Source organism: Heloderma suspectum, chromosome 2 (assembly GCF_057233095.1).
Source record: "Heloderma suspectum isolate Gila_16-S chromosome 2, 16-S_ref, whole genome shotgun sequence".
NCBI lineage: Eukaryota > Metazoa > Chordata > Lepidosauria > Squamata > Helodermatidae > Heloderma > Heloderma suspectum.
Window position 1 is genome coordinate 125334182 of NC_139459.1, and position 21407 is coordinate 125355588.

General features: G+C 44.8%; 1 protein-coding gene across 3 annotated transcripts in view; it reads left to right on the forward strand.

Annotated features, from left to right (window-relative positions):
* Nucleotides 1-1149: 1149 nt before the first annotated feature.
* Nucleotides 1150-21407, forward strand: part of HSDL2 (hydroxysteroid dehydrogenase like 2) — an 86833-nt gene continuing 66575 nt past the window's right edge. For all 3 annotated transcript variants that reach the window (XM_084834714.1, XM_084834713.1, XM_084834711.1), the window contains exons 1-4: nucleotides 1150-1378; nucleotides 8367-8530; nucleotides 13029-13127; nucleotides 13309-13423. In XM_084834714.1, the coding sequence (XP_084690840.1) occupies nucleotides 1362-1378; nucleotides 8367-8530; nucleotides 13029-13127; nucleotides 13309-13423 (395 nt within the window). In that variant the 5' untranslated portion in view covers nucleotides 1150-1361. The remainder of the gene's footprint in view (nucleotides 1379-8366; nucleotides 8531-13028; nucleotides 13128-13308; nucleotides 13424-21407) is intronic.

The following is a 21407-nucleotide window of genomic DNA, read 5'->3' on the forward strand; positions in this document are numbered from 1 at the left end:
TTTCTTCCCCTTCTATATGCCAGGAAGCGATGGGCCAGATGCCATGATCTTCGTTTTTTTAATGTTGAGTTTCAAACCAGCTTTTGCGCTCTCCACTTTCACCCTCAACAAGAGGCTCTTTAGATCGTCTTTGCTTTCTGCCATTAGGGTGGTATCGTCTGCGTATCTGAGGTTGTTGATAATTCTCCTGGCAATCTTAATTCCGACCTGTGATTCATCCAACCCGGCGTTTCTCATGATGTACTCTGCATATAAATTAAATAATGCGCAATCCTATGCATCTTTAGACAGATAAAAGTGCTACAATTCCCAGCATAGTAGGAAAAACATCCTAGGGTATCTTCCGAAAAAGTTGTAGGAAAAAAGCCCTACAACTCCCAGCATTCCCCAACCAGCCATGCTGGCTGGAGAATGCTGGGAGTTGTAGGGTTTTTTTTTCTGTTTAAACAGAAAACTGTGGATTGTGCCCCAAAGTGCGTGAAGTCAGCCAAGCCTACGTTGTCTTACATTTCGGGCTACGGTTATTATCAATGGGAGATCGGAGGAGACTTCTAAAGTTACGTCACTCAGGGCAAAGATCTAATAACATACCTAGGATAGATTGGGAACATCGAACCCCAGAAGCTCCAGCATTTATTTACTGTTTTGTTTTTTTTTACAATGTATCCAGTAAGTTGGCGATGAAGACCGCGACACAGAAGGGCTCTAAAGGACTGACTTGCCAGATTCCATCCCAATAATTCATTTTTAAAAACGGCATACGAAACAAATCCAAACAGACGCAACCCAGCCCGACGAGCGCCGGTGCGGCCCGCCCCAGCCCCACACGCCCGCTCCCTCCTCGCCCCTCCTCAGCCTGACGCCCCACACTGACCTTCCGCGTTCCCCCGCCCCTCTCGGCCAGGCTGGAAAAGGAAAGTGGGCGGGGCACAGAGAGCCTATGTGGGGGAGGGGCTTCAGCTGGTCACGTGGCCAGGACAGCCGGCGTTCCCCGTAGAGCTCCGGGCGGTTGCTACGGACGCGCGGAGCGAGGGGAGGAGTCGACTGAGGCGAGGGCGCATTCCGCCGGGCGGGGGAGCCTCACGTGTCAGGAGCTGGCCATACAGATCAGACTCCGTGGCGCCTGGGCCGGGGCGGGGCCTGGGTAGGGGAAGGGGCGGGGCCTGCGGCGTGGAGGGGGCGCCGCGCAGGCCCGGCTGACCCGATCCGATTGTTGCGCCCTTTGCCCTACTTGAAGATTCCACGCCGGGCGCTGGAATCCGAGCGGCCTTGCGAAGCATCAAGGCGCCGTCCCGTCCCGCCCGGGCCTGGGCCCCGCTACGTGCCCGGCGGTGCCCCCCTTGCCTCCTTCGGACCTGGCCATGCTGCCCAACACGGGGTAAGCGGCGCGCTCGGCTGAGCAATCCCGCCACGGATCCTTCCTCCTCCCTGTTGTGCGGTCTTGGCCGTGAGGGTGGGCGGGGCGGCACGCGCGCACCCGCGACCTCCACGTGGAATTGGCTCGGGGGGTGGCTTGGCTGTCAGGTTGCCCGCTGACCGGCGTGAAGTACTGCAGGACCCTTGACTGCCCCTCGATCTGCCGAAATCCTCAAGTGAAGGATTTCTGTGGAGAAGAAGTGCCTGCTAATCGCTGCAAGCCAAGGGCCAGTTCAGAACTTGGCAGCCCGACTGCCAAGTCAACGTCGGCTGCCCCTGGCATAGCTTCTTCCTCCTTCCGGGGCCAGCTAGGAGTTGTGTGTGTAGTGGGCCCCAATGGCACATCAGCTCCATGACTGCAGTGCTATGCCATCACAGAAGAATGCCAACCTTTAATGGTTATGCAAGAGGCCACATTTGCAGACGACACCCAATTCTTCCGGATCCTGAAATCCGAAGCAGAGTGTGGCGAGCTCTGCAAAGAACCCTGCACACTGGGTGGATGGGCAACAAGATGGCAGAGAAAGGTTCATTTAAATGTAAAGGGAGGCCTGCCAATTATAATTATTCTTATTTCACATGCACACAGATGTGGTCTGAAAGAGACCCAAGGAAAGAGATCTTGAAGTTGTGGATAGCTCCTCTATAAACTGTCAACTTGGTGTGCGGCAGCAAGTGGAAAGGCATTGCATTAGAAATCACTAGGAAAGGGGTTAAAAATCAACACAGCGAGGGTCAGAATGCCTTTCCATAAATAGCGTAGTCACATTTAGCATAGTGTAGTTAGTTTGAGTTGCTCATCTCACATAAAGGATCTTGTAGAGCTGGGAAGACATATAAAAGGGCAACCAAAATGATCAAGGAGTTGGAGCTTAAGGCTTTTTACACTAAATAAATAGTGCTGGGAATGGACATAAAACATGGCAGAGAAGCCTTCTGCAATCTGGTGCTGGACTGCAGCACACCTGATGGGGATTGTAGTCCAGCACATCTGGAGCACACCAAGTTGGGGAAGGCTGTGATAGAGCTTATAAAACTATGAATGGTGTGGAAAGATTTGATAAAGAAAACTCTTCCCCTTTTTCATATTATCGGAACTGGGTGTCAGTCCACGAAGAACTTTACATTGTAGCATGGCAATACGTTTAGGACCAAAGGACTTCTTAATCCAGTGCATAGTTAGGGAATTCATTACCTCAGGATATGATGATGGTCATTATGGTTTGTTTTAATAAAAGGATTAGACACATTTGTGGAGGAGAAGCAGGTCAGCAATTACTAACCATAATACCTAAATAAGAACCTCCTTGTTCAGAGGCAGTACACCTCTGAATACTGGAGACAAATAGCAGGGGAGTTGCAGCTGGCTAGCCACTACTGGGAATCTAATACTGTTGGTCTCATCTTAAAGTATGTATTTAAGTCAGAGGTAGGCAACCTGTTTGGGCTGTGAGCTCATTGGGACGTTGGATCAGCTGTCCTAGGTCCCACCACAGAATGGCTGCCATGGGAAGCATACCAAAGAACAAGTAACCTGTCCAAAAGTCTGAGTACAAAGCAGAGGTGGGGTCTAAGACCCAACGCACTACACAACCCCTTTGAACCCACCGTTTTCAGCACCAACCAGTGGAGGCTGGAAGCGCCGATTTCAGTGGAGTTGTGAATCCTTTCCTGGTTTCAGTCAGAACCAGCCAGAACTCTAAAGGAGCTATCCAAGCTGCTGAACCTTATAACCAAAATAGATTCAGTACCTTGGATAGGTCCTTTAGAGTTCTGGCTGGTTTTGACTGAAATCCAGAATATATCCACAACCCCACTGAAATCGGAGCCACCAGCCTATACTGGCACCAACTGAAATCTATTTCACAGCAATCCCAGCTGTTGGTAAGAAAATTGGGTTTTTTTATTAAAAACAAAACAAAACAGGGAAGGGTTGGGCACTTTGGTGGATGCCAAAAAAGGTGTCCAGGAGTGCATTGGTGCCCATGGGTACCACACTGCCTACTCCTGGTTTAGATGTGCTGTAGCAGGCAAAACAGTGTCCCAAGCAGTTTTGGTTAGAAGCATAACAATTGCCCCTCGACAAAGAGTTCCGTTGAAACACATTGGGAACCATATCTGTCTGTGCAGCTGTTTTTGGTGTTTTTTCTATGGCTGTAATTGAACATCACTTCTTTGTGTGAGCTTCCTGTGTTCCTATGCAACATAGCAAGGCCAATATAGCACGTGTTTTAATTAAGCACATAAAGCAAATGATATTCAACTATTTCAAATCTTGCGGTAATTATCCCAACAAATGGATTATTGTACAAAGCCTTGTCCTGCACAAGGAAAAAAGGGCTGCAAAATCCAATTGCTGCAATCTTTGAGAGACTCTGTCTATCTGTGTTTCTCTGCTACTATGTGCAAACAACATGGAGTCCTGTGAAAGAATGGGAGGAGTGTAGGAGGTGTGTGTCTTTATGGACTGAAACAGCTGACTGGACAGACTTCATTTTTGGAAGGAGCAGCAATCATTTGTACAACTGCTCTGAGTTCATAAAGGAAAGCCTGGGAGTCTATTCAAGTTAGTGAGCCTAACAAAGATGTAGTCATGTTGCGGCTTGCTTTGGGTGTAACTACGTTGCAGCTTTCATTTGTGAGCTGTATGGTTGCAGAATCCAAAAGGAACAGCCAGCAGAATTTCGACAGGGCAAACAGAACAGCTCTGTTAATTATCTATTCTTGTTGGACTTTTGGATTGCTACATACCGATAACTGAGATAAAGGGGACTTCATTTGGGAGGTGTGCAATATGGGTGGGATTAATTTTCTCAGACCGTTTTCCAATTAAAAAGAAATAATGAAAGCATGGTTCTGTTCTGACAAGTGAATATGTAAAGAGAAACACTTACTTGGAAGGTCAATTACCTCTCACTTCTGTCACTTGACAGTGGAGAGACCATGAGATTGGAACCTTCCGACTCATTTGAGGTACACTTGATTCTTCATGTTCCATTTCTTATCCTGTAATTATGGGGTTGATTGTTTGGTGGAGTTTTGACAATTTGTGTGTGTGGGTTTTTAAAATGGGAAAGCTTCACTGAAATGCCATTGGGGTCAATTAGACCCCAATTAAAATGAATAGGGAAGAAATGAATTGCTGCACATCCAAGATAATGGGAACCAAATTGCTCCAACATGGTGAAAAGTATAATGTAATAACCCGTTACTTCTGTTGTTGATACAGTAGCTACTATAAGGAGATGTTACTCATTTATAATTGGAGTTTTAGTCATACGTCCGGGAGGCTTTGAGTTGAAGGAGAAAGTGCATGAGTTAAAAGCCTCACAGATCTACTGTATTTATTTAAAATATATCAGTAGACTATGGGAATTCTAGCTAAAACAACACCACATGGAACTGAAATAGCCTATCCCTGCTATAAAAAATGATCCTCCATAAGATTTCGTATTTTTTACATCTAATTAAGGTGCAATCCTCTGGTCCTAGGAGAGCATCCCAGGGACCATAGGATTTTTCAGAGTCCCCCTCCCAAGGCCATAGATACTGCTATGACCATGCAGGGAGGACCCAGTGTTCCTATCCCCACTCGCCCCTGCCCCCCTCAGCCACCATGGAAAGAACTGCGGTGGCTGCTTCCTGAGGTCACAAATGCGACTTCGGGGGGAGGGAAAAGGGGATGTTCCGTTGGCAGGAAGGAGAGAGGGGAGGCCAGGCCACACAGTATCCTGTGGCTGCTGTAGCCCCAGTCCTGCCCCCAGCAGCCTGACCTCTCTAGATGGGCTCAGAAAGCTGTCCAGATTAAAAAAAAAGACAACAAGGAGAACAGAAAGGTAAAAATTGCCTCAGTCGCTCCTTCTGTTCTGCTGGGCGTCTGCCCACAGAGTATAGGATATTCGGAGTGCTCCAACTTTGGAGTGCTTCTTCAGAAATCATACGGTTATTCTGTCCATCATTTTGTAAAAATGAGATGTACTAGACTTCTGTTTAATTTGAGCCCGATACCATATTAGTAAAGTGGTTATTTTACAGGTGTAGGATAGTTAATTTACTTATTATGCGATCAGCCCTCCAAATCTAGCTTAGAAAGTTAACTGGAGCTCAGAATGTAAAGTCAGTAATAAAACATTATATATCCTAGAATGAATGCAGGATAAGGCTCTTAATGTTAGGGTATCTGAGATCTGGCTGTACGAGGGATTTGGGCTGAACCATGCCAGATGGTTTCAGCTAGGAATTTGGATCAAAGTGTGTGGAGGAAAGCAGTGTGGTGGTGGCGGCCCAATGAAGGCATCCCCCAAAAAATATTGATGGTGCACAGATGGGTCTGAGTTCATAGAATCATAGAATAGTAGGGTAGGAAAGGGCCTACAAGACCATTGAGTCCAACCCCCTGCTCAATGCAGGAATCCAAGGCAGAGCATCCCTGACAGATGGCTGTCCAGCCTCATCTTGAATGCCTCCAGTGTGGGAGAGCCCACCACCTCCCTAGGTCATTGGTTCCATTGTCGTATTGCTCTAACAGTCAGGGAGTTTTTCCTGATGTTCAGCCGGAATCTGGCTTCCTGTAATTTGAGCCCATTATTCCGTGTCCTGCACTCTGGGATGATTGAGAAGAGATCCTGGCCTTCTTCTCTGTGACAACCTTTCAAGTACTTGAGGAGCGCTATCATATCGCTCCTCACTCTTCTCTTCTCAAGGCTAAACATGCCCTGTTCTTTCAGTCTCTCTTCATAGGGCTTTGTTTCCAGTCCCCTGATCATCTTTGTTGCCCTCCTCTGAACCCTCTCCAGCTTGTCTGCGCTCTTCTTGAAGTGCGGTGCCCAGAACTGGACACAGTACTCCAGATGAGGCCTAACCAGTGCTGAGCAGAGGGGAACTAGTTCTTCCCGGGATTTGGAAGGTATGCTTCTATGAATGCAGCCCAGAATACCATTTGCCTTTTTTGCAGCCGCATCACGTTGTTGGCTCATATTCAGCTTGTGATCTACCACAATTCCAAGATCCTTCTCGCTTGTAGTGTTGTTGAGCCACGTATCCCCCATCTTGTAACTGTGCATTTGGTTTCTTTTTCCTAGGTGCAGAACTTGGCATTTATCCCTATTAAATTTAATTCTGTTGTTTTCTGCCCAGCGTTCCAATCTATCAAGATCACTTTGAATTTTGTTTCTGTCTTCCAAGGTGTTAGCTATCCCGCCCAATTTTGTGTCATCTGCAAATTTGATCAGCATTCCCTGCACCTCCTCCTCCAAGTCATTAATACAAATGTTGAAGAGTACTGGGCCCAGGACTGACCCTGCGATAAGGATGGACTAAAGTCCCTTACCTGGTCCCGCAGCTGTTTTCGGTGTGGGGGGGGAAGCGCTCCGTTTCTCCCACTAAAATTCAGGCCGGGGGGGAGGTGCCCCATTCCTCCCCACCAAAATTCTGGCCGGGGGGGAGTGCCCCGTCTCCCTGGCCGGGAAATAAAAAAGTAAATTGTAAAAAAAAAAAAAAAGTGATAGGCTACGTAACGATTTACGTAGCGTATCACGGCTAGATTTTCAAAGTCAGCCGTGATAGGCTACGTCTATTTGCGTTGCCCTTATTTTCGCCGTAATCTACGTAAATCTTTATGTAGACTACCCGTGCCCAAATAAGGAACGCAAATGGCGGTGCCCATGGGCGCCGCCATTTGCGTACGCGCTTTTTTTTTTTTTTTTTCAAAGTCAGCCGTGATAGGCTACGTAAAGATTTATGTAGCCTATCACGGCTGGCTTTGAAAATCTAGCCGTGATAGGCTACATAAATCGTTACGTAGCCTATCACGTTGTGTTTTTTTTACTTTACTGGGAAATGGCGGCGGCGGCAGCCAGTCAGAAGACCGGCCCCCGCTGCCGCCGAAACGCCGCCGGGACCCGCCACCGAGAGGGACATTCGACAGAGGTAAGTCCCATCCTGGGGGGGGGGCGGGGGGGTGTCGGAGAATTTCCCCACCAATTTCGGGGGGTCGAATGCGTTGGCATTCGGCCTCCCGGAGATTCGTGGAGAAATTCTCCAACATCCCTACCCTGCGGTACCCTGCTTGTTACCTCTCCCCAGTTGGAGAAGATCCCACTGATAAGCACTCTTTGAGTCCGATTCTGTAGCTAACTGTGGATCCACCTGATAGTTGTTTCATCTAGCCCACTTTGAGCTAGTTTGCTAATCAGGATATCATGGGGCACTTTGTCGAAAGCTTTGCAGAAGTCAAGGTATGTTATGTCCACAGCATTCCCAGAGTCCACAAGTTAATTGTGGCGGGATTATTGTCCCACATATTAGATTTCTGAAAGAGCAGTAATGGCATATTTCATATTAATGCTCCCATCCTAAACATATTTTTTTCTGAAGTAAGTCCTATAGATTTTCATGGAGTTATCTAAGCATGCTTAGGATTGCAGCCTTATTTTAATTTCCAATGTATTCAGTTATTGAATCATCAGTGACAGAAGTGGGTTTTTTCCTCCTGAATAATAACAGAAAACGTGTTTAATTTTACAGAGGAGTCCAGCAAATTGTGGTGGTGGTAGGGAGTACTGCTTGTTTGAGGCTGGTCCTCTGGTGCCACCTATGTGGGACAGGCTGTGGCAAAGGGTAGAGCATGTGGTCTCCATTCAGAAGGCCCAAGGTCTATTCCTCAGCATCTCCAAGTAGATGGAATGATATGATGGAATGATGATGGAATGATAATCTCCAAGTGCTGGAATGATCATGGTCTGAAACCAACTAGACACTACTGAAAATACATTGGGTAAATTATTCAAAACGTCCCCAAGCACAGGATTTGTGGTTTCTAGTTACACAATTTAAGAACCTGTTTTCCACCGGATTTCAGACATCCACCATCTTCAGGTGCTTCTAATTCTAGATTTACTTCAGTGTTTATATGGTTAAAAATATGGCTCTCCCCCCTTTTTTTGTTTTAGGAAGTTGGCAGGATGCACTCTCTTTATCACGGGTGCAAGCCGTGGCATTGGAAAAGCGATTGCCTTGAAGGCGGCAAAGGACGGGGCGAACATTGTCATAGCTGCTAAGACAGGAGTGCCACATCGCACTCTCCCAGGAACTATCTACACTGCTGCAGAAGAAAGTAAGTTTTGAGAGAGACACAAGGATGATCTGAGCTCTGCTACCTGTTGTAACCGCCAAATCATTTGGGGCATAATCCTGTAACTGTCTGAATCAAAGGGAACCCTGCATGGACACGCATCATTTTTAAATAATTTATTTATTTCAGCTACTTGTATACCGCTTGATATCCTGAGATCTCTAAGCAGTTTACATAAAAATACATAAAATACAATATAAAGACCAATGTTAATACAGTATAAAATAATAAATACATTAAAAACGTTGCATGAACAGTAAAACAGAGCAGTGCAATTACAAGTCAGGAAATGCTTGAGTAAATAGATACATCTTCAAGAGGCATCTAAAGCTGCCCACAGTTTCCGCCTCTTGGACCACACGTGGGGGAACATTCCAGAGGGTGGGTGCCACTACCAAGACAGCCTGCTTATGTGCCCTTATGCAAGGACGCACCATTGGTCATGGAATTCATGTCAATAGTTGATTTCCACCAAAGGGCCTGTGCATTCACATGCACAGAATTCTCATTTCTTTTATTGGGCTGTGACCACAGCAAACCATTCATTTCTGTTCTGTTTAAATCAATCTAGTAGGGGTTCTGTATGCTGTAGTATGTTGCTGAAATGAAAAGGAAACCATTTTATTTTTCCCTGGCTAGAAGACTATTTTTTAGTAATCTTAACATGGCCTGCTCCCTAAATTTGGCATAATCTTTAAATTGTATGCTTGAGGGCAGGATCCTTGTTCTTGAGGGAAGAAATACTCTTACTCTTAAATATACTTGGGGTCACCAACAAAGCCACATTATTATTTATCATCATCATAATTATTTACATTTCTATACCACCCAATAGCCAAAGTTCTCTGGGCAGTTTTCAAAAAAATTAAAATATTTAAAATACAATATAAAATATAATATAAAAATGATATACTAAAATATTTAAAACAATCAACAGTAAAACTCCCAGGATCAGTTAAAACCTTATCATATGCTGTCAGATGCCTTGGGAGTAGAGGAAAGTCTTAACCTGGTGCCAAAAGGATGACAATGTTGGTGCCAGGTGGACCTCACTGGAAACAGCATTCCATAATCAGGGTGGGGGGGGGCACCACCACCCGGATGAGGGCCTCAGATGATAATAATAGTGTATGGGTAAGTTCATTCTGGGAGAAGCACCCATCAGATAGTTCTTGGAAAATTCAGGTGGAATGGTGGAAGATTTAGGACAGACAAAGGAAGCACTTCTCTACACAGCACATAAGACTGGAATTCGTTACTATAAGATGTGATGATGGCCACCAACTTAGATCGCTTTAAAGGGGTTTAGATAATTTCTGGGGGGAAGGCTAACAATGGCTCCTAGTCGTGGCTCCTGTATACTACCTCCAGGTTCAGACACAGCATGCCTCTGAGTAACTGTTGCCAGGGAACAACAGTGCTCTCATGTCGTTCCCCTAGGCATCAGGTTGGCCACCGTGGGGAGTGGAATGCTGGACTAGATAAGCCTTTGATCTGGTCCTAGAAGGCTGTTATGTTAGGCACATCATCATCATCATCATCTTTCTCTTCCTCTGTCACATGTAATGTTATTTATTTAGTTGGTTGTCTCTTTGTCATGCGTGTATCTTAACCTAGCCTCCAAGGTCTACATGGGATTATGTCTTTTTTATCTTCTGAATAACTCTGAGAGGTGGATTAGCCTTAGAGACTGTGGCTTGCCCAAGGCCATTCTGTGAACAGCATGGCTGAGTGCAAACTGGAAAGTTTCCCACATACGAATATGACAACCTTGCTTTATTTGATGGGCTCAGGGTAGCTAATGCTATTTAAGGGGGCAAAAATAGATACAACATCTTGGATCCTAAGAGAAGTCTTATAGGCCCCTTCCAACCCGACTATTCTATGATTAAGGAAGTTCAGAGAAGGAGCATTTCCTGTCCCCTCCTCCCGTATGCAGCCACCTGTGTTCCTTTGTGAAGCGTTGGGGAACCATCCTGACCAGTGTGGGATGGGGGGGCTGCTGTGGGGGAGAAGGAGACAAGAAACGTTCCTTTTGTGAATGTCCTTACGTTAATTTATCTTGAGATCCAAGCCTAATTTGGGGAGATTCTTTCCTCCCTCAGCAGCAGCACCTCCCCTGCCCCCCCCCCCCCCGGTGGCCAATTCCAGTTAATTCTGAATGGCCTTCAGACCCTTTGGAGAGACTTTTCTGTTTCTTTCCTTAAGTTAATTTATCTTAGGATGGAAGCAAAACATTTTAAAATCCAAGCTTTATTCTGGCACCAAACTTTACAGCAGGAGTTGGGAACTGTTCTGGCCCTGGGGGCTGGATTGCCTTCTGGCTGACCACCACCCCTGCGGCCAGATGATGTCAGGCAGTGAGCCCCACCCCCTGAAGTCATTGGGGTCCGTTTCTCCATGCAGAGAGAGGCACTTGGCAATTGCTGCTGCCTCCCTCTGCACAGAGAAAGGACAGTCCCCCTCAGTGCTAGAGAAAGGCAGCCTTTTTCTAGCCCTGGGAGAGGAACCCCCTGCTGTTCTTTCCGATCACTGGTCAGGGGTTTCTTCTCCTGGAGCTAGAGAGAAGTGGCCTAAGGCCTTGTTTAGCACTAGGAATCCCCAGTCTTATCAGTGATCGGAGATAACAGCAAGTTTTCCTCTCCCAGCACTAGAGACTCAAGAGTTTCCCCATCCCTGCCTCACAGGATATTAGTGTTAACCAAGAGCTGAGCCAAGGTAGCTGCAGCTGCTGTTGGATAGTAGAGGAAAGTGGATGGTGGGGATAGATAAAAAGCAATAGCAGAATATAGACAGGGGAGTATGTCTGAAAACCTCATACATGCTCACTGAGCACCTGTTTGAGAGTCCTCAGGGTCATGGCCATGGGTTGCTATTGCCAGGAAACATGGGGTGCTCTTGTACATCATACATGTAATGCAGCAGTAGACAACCTGGTGCTCTCCAAATGTTTTGGATGACAACTCCCATAAGCCCCAGCCAGCATAGCCAGTAGTTGGGGTTATGGGAGTTGTAGTACAACACATTTGGAGGGTATCAGGTTGCCTCCTCCTGATGTAATGCATCTCTGATGTGTGCCATACGTATTACACTGATCTGTGATAGTAAATTCATACATGTACACACTGACCTAGTTTGCACGTATATCTAATGAGAGTGAGCGTGCTGCCTCCTGTGAGCTTGTCGCTTCTACTTTCAATTGACACCCCAGGAACACCCCTTCCTAGGTTGCTGTTGTGATATCTGAATGCGGAAATGCTGGGTTGTTTAGGGGTTAAACAACCCAGAGTTAACCCAGCAACAAACCATGGGTAACCAGGTCTCCTGCTTCAGAATTTGAAGTTTGCAACCCAGAGCATACAAAAGTCACTGGAATTGTGTCTACTCTTTACAGAGCTATGATGTTAAGATCTGTGGTTGGAGGAATAAATCATAAAGATGCATTTGAGTTGCCCCATGTTGCTTTGTGCATCCACTTCTTAGTATTTATTTGGCTAAATGTTTCAGATATTGAATGGATATTGATGTGTAATGAAGCATAATCTCAAAAAGAAAAGAAAAAACAATTGTGGGAGTGCTTTGTGGCCTGGACCTCAGGAATTGTGCAACTAGTTCCACAAGCCAAAGGGAGCTTTGGACTTGGGCTTGGGGGTGGGGGGAGCCTGCTGGTCCTGAGGAAAAAATCAAAAATCCTTTCAGGCAAACGCCTTGAGTATGCTTTTAGTAGCTGTATGGATCCCAATTCATATTTGTATGTATAGGTATTTGTGGTTTAGTGAAGCTTTTTATTCTTATGGCAGATCCTACAGTCCATGTATGTAGAGTAGAGCGGACATTGGCACTTTCAAGAAATGTCAGGCTTGCATGCTGCATCCTCCACTGTAGCCATGAGGCGATTGGAAGTTTTTGCTTTTGTCTTAACTATGGTTTATTGATGTAAGCCAAGGTCAAACTATACAGTTAAGTCCAATGTCACGTGAACGGACTTCCACTCATGCAACAGGACTTACTCTTGCTCCTCTGATCCCACAGTCCCCTTTGTACCACCCAAGGAGGGTTCCCCAACCTTTGGAAGCAGATTTGTGGGGTGCATGGGAGGCAGCAGAGGGAAAGGGGAAATCCATTCAGCCGCTGGTTTTTGTTCCACTGGTGGATGGCCAGTGTTGGATCCAACCCATAGTTTATTAAGCTGGCTTGTTTCAACTAACTAGAGTAAAGATTAACCACAGTTTAGGGTTTGGATGACACACTAAACTATGGTTTAAACTTCTGTCCATATGCAGCCAAAGTCATGACCTTGTTCTGAGTAATTCACAATCTAAAACCAGTCTTTTATATCATTCCAGCTTTTGGACGCGCCCAAACATTTGTAGAGTTCCACAATCTTTTTGTTTAGTAACATCATTAATTTACCATTGTTCCTTCTATTTTAAAAAAATGTGGTTAATTTAACAATGTGTGTTGATTTCCTTCTTTTCAGTTGAAGCAGCCGGGGGAAAGGCTTTACCATGTATTGTTAATGTAAGAGAAGAAGATCAAATTAGTGATGCGGTGGATCAGGCTGTTCAGAAATTTGGAGGTAACAACCTATATTTAACTCTAAAGTTTGTGTGGAGTGTATTGATGTTTAATAGCACAGCTTTAAGGGCCATTTTTTAACCCTTTAAAAGCAAAACAGTTCAGTTAAATAGGTGAGTCACTGGTGTGTTATTTTCACTTATCAATTTTATGATACTAAAATGGCTTGTTTTTAAAATCAGGGATAGATGTTCTTGTGAACAACGCAAGTGCTATCTCTTTGACTGGCACACTGGAAACGCCTACAAAGAAAGTGGACCTTATGATGAGCGCCAACACAAGAGGAACCTACCTTACGTAAGTGCTGATGAGTAACATATGTTTTTGAAAAGAATAGGGCTTGTATAAATTCATTTTTCTCCCACTAGGTTTAAATTAGAAGGATCATGGTAAAATATGCTTCTGGTTGAGGTAAATGCTCTTTAGGGTCTGTTTCACCATTTGGGATGAAACATTCTGAATTCAATACTTGTTGTTTATTCAGTCAGTCGCTTCCGACTCTTCGTGACTTCATGGACCAGCCCACGCCAGAGCTTCCTGTCAGCCGTCGCCACCCCCAGCTCCCCCAAGGTCGAGTCCGTCACCTCCAGAATATCATCCATCCACCTTGCCCTTGGTCGGCCCCTCTTCCTTTTGCCTTCCACTTTCCCTAGCATCAGCATCTTCTCCAGGGTATCCTGTCTTCTCATGATGTGGCCAAAGTACTTCAGTTTTGCCTTTGATATCCTTCCCTCAAGTGAGCAGTCTGGCTTTATTTCCTGGAGTATGGACTGGTTTGATCTCCTTGCAGTCCAAGGCACTCTCAGAATTTTCCTCCAGCACCACAGTTCAAAAGCATCTATCTTCCTTCGCTCAGCCTTCCTTATGGTCCAGCTCTCGCAGCCATAGGTTACTACGGGGAATCCCATTGCTTGAACTATGCGGACCTTTGTTGTCAGTGTGATGTCTCTGCTCTTAACTATTTTATCAAGATTTGTCATTGCTGTCCTCCCAAGAAGTAACCGTCTTCTGATTTCCTGGCTGCAGTCAGTGTCTGCAGTAATCTTTGCGCCTAGAAAGACAAAGTCTGTCACTGCCTCCACATTTTCTCCCTCTGTTTGCCAGTTATCAATCAAGCCGGTTGCCATAATCTTGGTTTTTTTGAGGTTTAACTGCAACCCAGCTTGTGCACTTTCTTCTTTCACCTTCATCATGAGGTTCCTCAGCTCCTCCTCGCTTTCAGCCATCAAAGTGGTATCATCTGCATAGCTGAGATTGTTAATGTTTCTTCTAGCGATTTTAACTCCAGCCTTGGCTTCATCAAGCCCAGCACGTCACATGATGTGTTCTGCGTACAGGTTGAATAGGTAGAGTGAGAGTGTACAGCCCTGCCGTACTCCTTTCCCAATCTTAAACCAGTCTGTTGTTCCATGGTCTGTTCTTACTGTTGCTACTTGGTCATTATACAGATTCCTCAGGAGGCAGACAAGATGACTTGGTATCCCCATCCCACCAAGAACTTGCCACAATTTGTTAGAATCCACACAGTCAGAGGCTTTAGAATAGTCAATAAAAGAGAAATAGATGTTTTTCTGAAACTCCCTGGCTTTCTCCATTATCCAGCGGATATTGGCAATTTGGTCTCTAGTTCCTCTGCCTTTTCGAAACCCAGCTTGTACATCTGGCAATTCTTGTTCCATGAATTGCTGGAGTCTACCTTGCAAGATCTTGAGCATTACCTTACTGGCATGTGAAATAAGTGCCACTGTTCGATAGTTTGAACATTCTTTGGTGCTTCCCTTTTTTGGTATGGGGATATAGGTTGATCCTTTCCAATCTGTTGGCCATTCTTGTGTTTTCCAAATTTGCTGGCATATGGCATGCATCACCTTGACAGCATCACCTTGCAAGATTTTAAACAGTCCAGCTGGGATACCGTCATCTCCTGCTGCCTTGTTATTAGCAATGCTTCTTAAGGCCCATTCAACCTCATTCTTCAGCATGTCTGGCTCTAGCTCACTGACCACACCGTCAAATCTATCCCCGATATTATTATCCTTCCTATACAGATCTTCCGTATATTCTTGCCACCTTTTCTTGATCTCTTCTGCTTCTGTTAGGTCCTTGCCATCTTTGTTTTTGATCATACCCATTTTTGCCTGGAATTTACCTCTGATGTTCCTAATTTTCTGGAAGAGGTCTCTTGTCCTTCCTATTCTATTATCTTATTCCGCTTCCGCGCATTGCTTGTTTAAAAATAATTCCTTATCTCTTTTGGCTAACCTCTGGAATTTTGCATTTAATTGGGCATATCTCCCCCTATCACGGTTGCCTTTTGCTTTCCTTCTTTCTTGGCCTGCTTCCAGTGTCTCAGCAGACAGCCATCTTGCCTTCTTGGTTTTCTTTTTCTTTGGGACATTTTTTGTTGCCGCCTCCTGAACAATGTTGCGAACATCTGTCCATAGTACTTCTGGGACCCTATCTACAAAATCTAGTCCCTTAAATCTATTCTTCACCTCCACTGCATATTCATGAGGAATATTAGTGAGCTCATATCTAACTGATCTGTGGGCCTTCCCTATTCTCTTTAGTCCGATTCTAAATTGTGCAATAAGAAGTTCGTGATCTGAACTACAATCAGCTCCAGGTCTTGTTTTTACCGACTGCATAGATGTCCGCCACCTTTGGCTACAAAGGATGTAGTCAATCTGATTTCGGTGTCGACCGTCTGGTGAAGTCCATGTATAAAGTTGTCTCTTAGGTTGTTGGAAGAAGAGAGTGTTTGTTATGCACAGTGAGTTGTCTTGGCAAAATTCTATCAGCCTATGTCCTGCTTCATTTTGTTCTCCCAGACCATGCTTGCCTGTAATTCCAGGTGTCGTTTGACTACCCACCTTAGCATTCCAGTCTCCTGTAATGAAAATAACATCTTTGTTTGGCGTACTATCCAGTAGGTGCTGCAGATCCTCATAGAACTGATCTACTTCTGCTTCTTCAGCATCTGTGGTTGGGGCGTATATTTGGATCACTGTGATGTTAAATGGCTTACCCTGAATTCGAATTGAGATCATTCTGTCATTTTTTGGATTGTATCCAAGCACTGCTTTAGCCACTTTATTATTAATTATGGAGGCTACTCCATTTCTTCTGTGGTCCTCTTGTCCACAGTAGTAGATCTTTGATGTGAAGTGGTCATTTGATGTGAAGTGGCCCATTCCAGTCCATTTCAGTTCACTGACACCCAAAATGTCTATATTTAATCTTGACATCTCCCCAGTAACCACATCCAATTTGCCCTGGCTCATAGATCTTACATTCCAGGTTCCTATGGTGTGTTGATCTTTAGAACATCGGATTCGTCGTTCACCACCAGCACCATCGGCTGCTAGCCGTCCTTTCGGCTTTGAGCTAGCTGCGTCATCACATCTGGGGCTAGTTGAACTTATCCTCTGTTCCTCCCCAGTAGCATTTTGACCATCTTCCGACCTGGGAGTCCCATCTTCCGATGGTATACCGACATATCTGTGGTTGTACTGATCCATTTAGTTTTCATGGCAAGAATACTGGGGTGGGTTGCCGTTTCCTTCCCCAGGGATCATATTTAGTCTGACCTCTCTGCCATGACCTTCCCGTCTTGGGTGTCCCTTCACGGTTTAGCTCCTGACGTCATTGAGGTGCTCAAGCTGCAGCACCACGACAAGGTAATGATCGCCTTTGCTGAAGGAATTCAATACTGGATCTAGCTAAACTCTGGATAGTTAGTAATTGGAATGTGGTGACGAGAAGGACAGATTTGAATATCGATTGGTCTTGGAGGTGGACTAGGAGGTACTAGGAGTAAAGAAGCCTTCTGCGGACTGGTCTAATTTTTAAGCCTTCTGCAGACTCTCATGCTTCCCTCCACCCAATCATGAGGGCTAGAAATCTTCTCTTTTATCAAAGGAAACATAAGACTTTCAGGACTGTGGAAGTTAATCAGTTTCTGGTACAGAGGTCATATTCCACGATTGGGTAATCATGGCCGTAAAGATTCCACAGTTCTCTGCTGTAAGAACACGTAACCTATGCCAAAGACAGGTTTATCTTTATCTTGCTTCATTTGTTGATCTTCTTTCTGCCTTACTGCTTCTTTGGGCTTGTGCAGAAAATACTTTTCCAGCCGGATCCTGTCCCCTTCCTTCAGCTAAAGCAATACAAACAGAGGCTTGTGCTGTAAAACAGCATATTCCATAAGTCAAGCCGCACAACTCCTCTCACTGAGCCTAGTTAAGATTCTCCTTCTGCGTTTTGGGCCAGTTGTGCTTTCTGGGTACTTTTCAAAGGCAACTCCCCACAAGCATATTATAGTAATCCAGCCTGGATATTCCCATAGAATGACTGTGGCCAGGTTTGTCTTTTCCAGGTTAAGGGCACAGCTGATATACCAGTGTAAGCTGGTAAAAGACAGTCTGGCCAGCACTGCCACCTGGCTGTCCAGAATTGGCACGTGATCCAGCAGCACCTCAAGCTGTACACTTGGCCCTTTAGGGCAGGGGTGGGCAGAAGGTAGATCAGGATCTACTGGTAAATCTCTGGGTGATGTGCGGTAGATTGGCAAGGGGTTTGGCAATAACAACACATGGAAAAAGCTACTCCCCCCTGCACCAAATTAAGCTGTTGAAATGGAGAATGTTTGTGGAGGGCGTGGAAAGCAATAGTAGGTTTATGGGTGAAAGAACTGTGAGCTCAGTTCTGGTACTATAAGTAAATTCCTAGCCTGACCATGTGCTCCGAGGTACCCTATTCCTTAATAAGTGTGTGTCTGGCCCCTAAACCGCTATTCTTCAGTTGGGTCCTTTTGGTGGCTCTTGGGGTTCTAGCAAAAAAACAAAGTAGATCTTTTAAGCCTGAAGATTGCCAATTCTGTCCTCAGAGAGGGGGTTTACCAGCCTTCCCCAACGTAGCTCAATCCAGCCACCTGTGCTGGCTGGGAATTTTATGGGAGTTGCAGTCCAATACATCCAGATGTGTTAGACTGCAGCTCCCATAATTCCCAGCCAGCATGGCCATTGGCTCAGAATTATGGGAGTTCCAGTCCATCCCATGTAGAGGCTGCTAGGTTGGGGAAGGCTGGACTACAGAGATAGTTGAATGTTCTCAGCTGAAATTCACCTCAGATAGGCTTTGGGTCATAACTTTTGAAGAAACCTTTATATGGTAGAACAAGTCAGCAAATCCTTACTTGAAAAGAATTATTGTATGGTGTGGTACAGGCTTTAAGTTAACTCAAAGTACTAAGGGATACACATTGATGAGGTAAAAAAGGGAAAGCTGGCACAAGGCCCCAGGGGAGGGAGAGAGACCCATCAAAGACACAAGTGACCTCTCACAACAGAATTCAACAGTTGCTCCAGGCCTCTTCCCCACTCTAGTTCTCCACCAGATCCAAGTGATAGATAAGAGATACCTCAATCCGATCAGGCACAACAACAGATTGACTAGAACATTAGTTAACATGTATAATTGATACTGTTTATACAGCACCATCCTGCTTGAGGGACAGTGGTACCCTGTCCAGAATTTTAGAAAATTTGTTAAAATAAATATATTCCATCAGATCTTGCTCTTTGGTGGTCTTTTTATACTGTTTTATAGTTTTATGCAGATTTCTAAATGTGTTTTATGCTTTTTACATTGTATGCTGCTTTTGCATTTTCTGACTTACTGGAATTTATAAACATAGGAAATACTTGCCAGAGGGTTGTTGGTAATAGTTCCATAGTTCCTGCGGTGATAACGTTTCTTTTTAGCTCTGTGGATATGAGACAAAAGTATTTTCACCCTAAACAAATCAAATTGGCTGTCAGTGGACAAAAAATCTAGCAGTGTACACACAGCTGATTTCTGAGGCTATTTCTGGTGGTTGTAATTAGTTTCCAAAATCGATGCAGTAAAATAGAGAGAGTTTTTTCCGTGAATTCCAATATTTCTTTTTGTGGGAATTTGCTTAGAAAACCAAAAATGTTTTGCCTAACACGACTCTGGAGAGTCTTCTTAATTTTGAAGCCATTAATTTGAAACAGCGATCAGCAAAATCTTTCATCTTATTACTTTTACTCTACAGCTGTATCCGAAGCCTTAAATCATTATCATTACTCCTGGCTTAAATCCGTTGTTTGAACAGAATGCCCAGAAACTCAGGGCATTTTTTTTTTACTAACCCTAGTCAACATTTTAATAATATATTGCATACAAATGGGTCTTTACAGTTGTAAACACATGCTTCTTTAAAGTGTATCCTAATATGAAGAAGGTCCTGCAAAATTTTATCAGAAAGCGAATACCTTTGATAGTATAACATGCAGGAAAATGTTTTCCCAGTTGGTACTTTGGTAGCACCCCATCTATCTATGTATCTAACATTATTTCTAGGCTGCCTTTAAGGCAGTGTACAAGATAAAAAACACACAAATTGAACACTGTTTTTTTAATCCATAAAAACGTATTTCAATAAAGCCCATAAACACTGCCAATTAAAATCAATAAAAACAGAACTTACCAGTAAAAAACCAATGGCCCAGATGTAAGGGAAGTCCATTGAAAACAGATGGGTTTTCAGAGTTTTCCTGAAGATCTGCGAAGAAAGGGCCTGATGAAGCTATGATGGAAACTGATTCCAGAGGAGCAGGGCCACCACTAAGAAGGCTCTCTCTCTCCCTTGCGCTCCCCAGCCTGACCACTCTTGGTTGTGGGCAGGTGAGAAGGGCCTCTGTTGGTGATCTCGAGTAACTTGGGCCCAAACCATTTAAGGTGTTAAGGTTAAAACCAGCACTTTAACATGGGTTCAGAAACACACTGGCAATGCAGTTGGTGCAGTATTGGTGTCACATGAGCCAACTGCCTGGCCCCCACCAATACCTGGGCAGTTGTTTTCTGCACCAGCTGAAGCTTCAGAACTTTCTGAAGCCCCACATACAGCACATTACAATAGCCCAGCCAGACCATGAATAACTGAGGCAAGATAGTACTTCTGCCTTCTCTGGATTACGTTTCAGCTTGGTTGCCCTCATCCATTGCAAAACCACCTTCAGACACTGGTTCAGGAGTCCAACATCTGCATTGGGAACACCAGTTTCTTGGTGGGGGAGGCATTTTTCTCAGTAGTGTTAGTTACATAATATCTGCAAGCGATGCTGATAGTGCCAGTTTGCTTTTATGGAGAGTATCAGGTATCAGGTGTTTTAATTCTACAATATATGAAATGGGGAAAATAGATTTTGAGTTATTGCAGATAGAAGGCTGTGGAGAGAGAAATGCCTTGCAAAGGGAGTTTGATACTGCTTGGCAGTCAGTTCAAAAGTTCGGAGCCATCCTGTGCGTATACAGTGGTTTTTTTGTTTCCCATTAACCATGTATTTTATATAGTCCATGTTCTATTTGTACATTCACTGTAAATTTCTTGTTTGCAGAAACACCTTGTTCTAGAATTTGAGCTAGGCTTTTGTTGTCCTTAAAATGGTTTCCATTCCATGAAATAAGTCTGTAACATGTGCCTAAATCCTTGGTTTTCAGTTGGTTGGGTCTAGGATCTGCCTTCCATGGATGGAAGGCACCTCCTGATTTTCTGGGATTCTTTTTACAACTCACACCATTCAGTAGGGTCCCCCAACCCTCTGTGTAGCATTTTCAGGGGGCTGCTATGGGAGAGAGGGAACACAGAAGTCTGCTTCCGTCAACCCAGTGTGCCTAAATCTGGATCCAACCCAGTGTGTGTGAGGTAGGCCTGCTTATAGGATGTGTGCATAGCTGCTGGTCTTATGTAAGGGGCTTCTTTCAAAAATGTATAATATTCTAATGGAAACATCATCCTTTAATGATAAATATAAGAGGAAATGGGGAAAAGGTTTACAAGCTGGTGTTACCATCCTTGCTCAGGACATGTTTCTCTATAGACATCTAAAAACTGTCCAGGAAATAAGCCCTCCTGGAACACACATGACTGGGGATATTTTCGCTTTGGTGCTTGGGGCCCCTCTCCCCTCCAGTGCCCTTTCTCTGCTCTGCCAGAGGAGAGGCAAAAACTAGCATGTTTACCAAAATGTACAGGGTGACAGCACATGTAACACAGGAGCACTAATCTAGGTAGCAGAGTGCCCTCATAAGGTTCTCAAGAGGGAGCAACAGAGATGAGATCAGAGCCTTTCCAGAAAAGGTGTTTGTTTGTATTGTGAAAATACAACAAAAAGGCAATTTGCGGGTTAACTATTGAAGGCTGTCCCGGAGAAGGAAGGTGTAGAAGGTAGAGGGGGATGAGAAGCAAGAT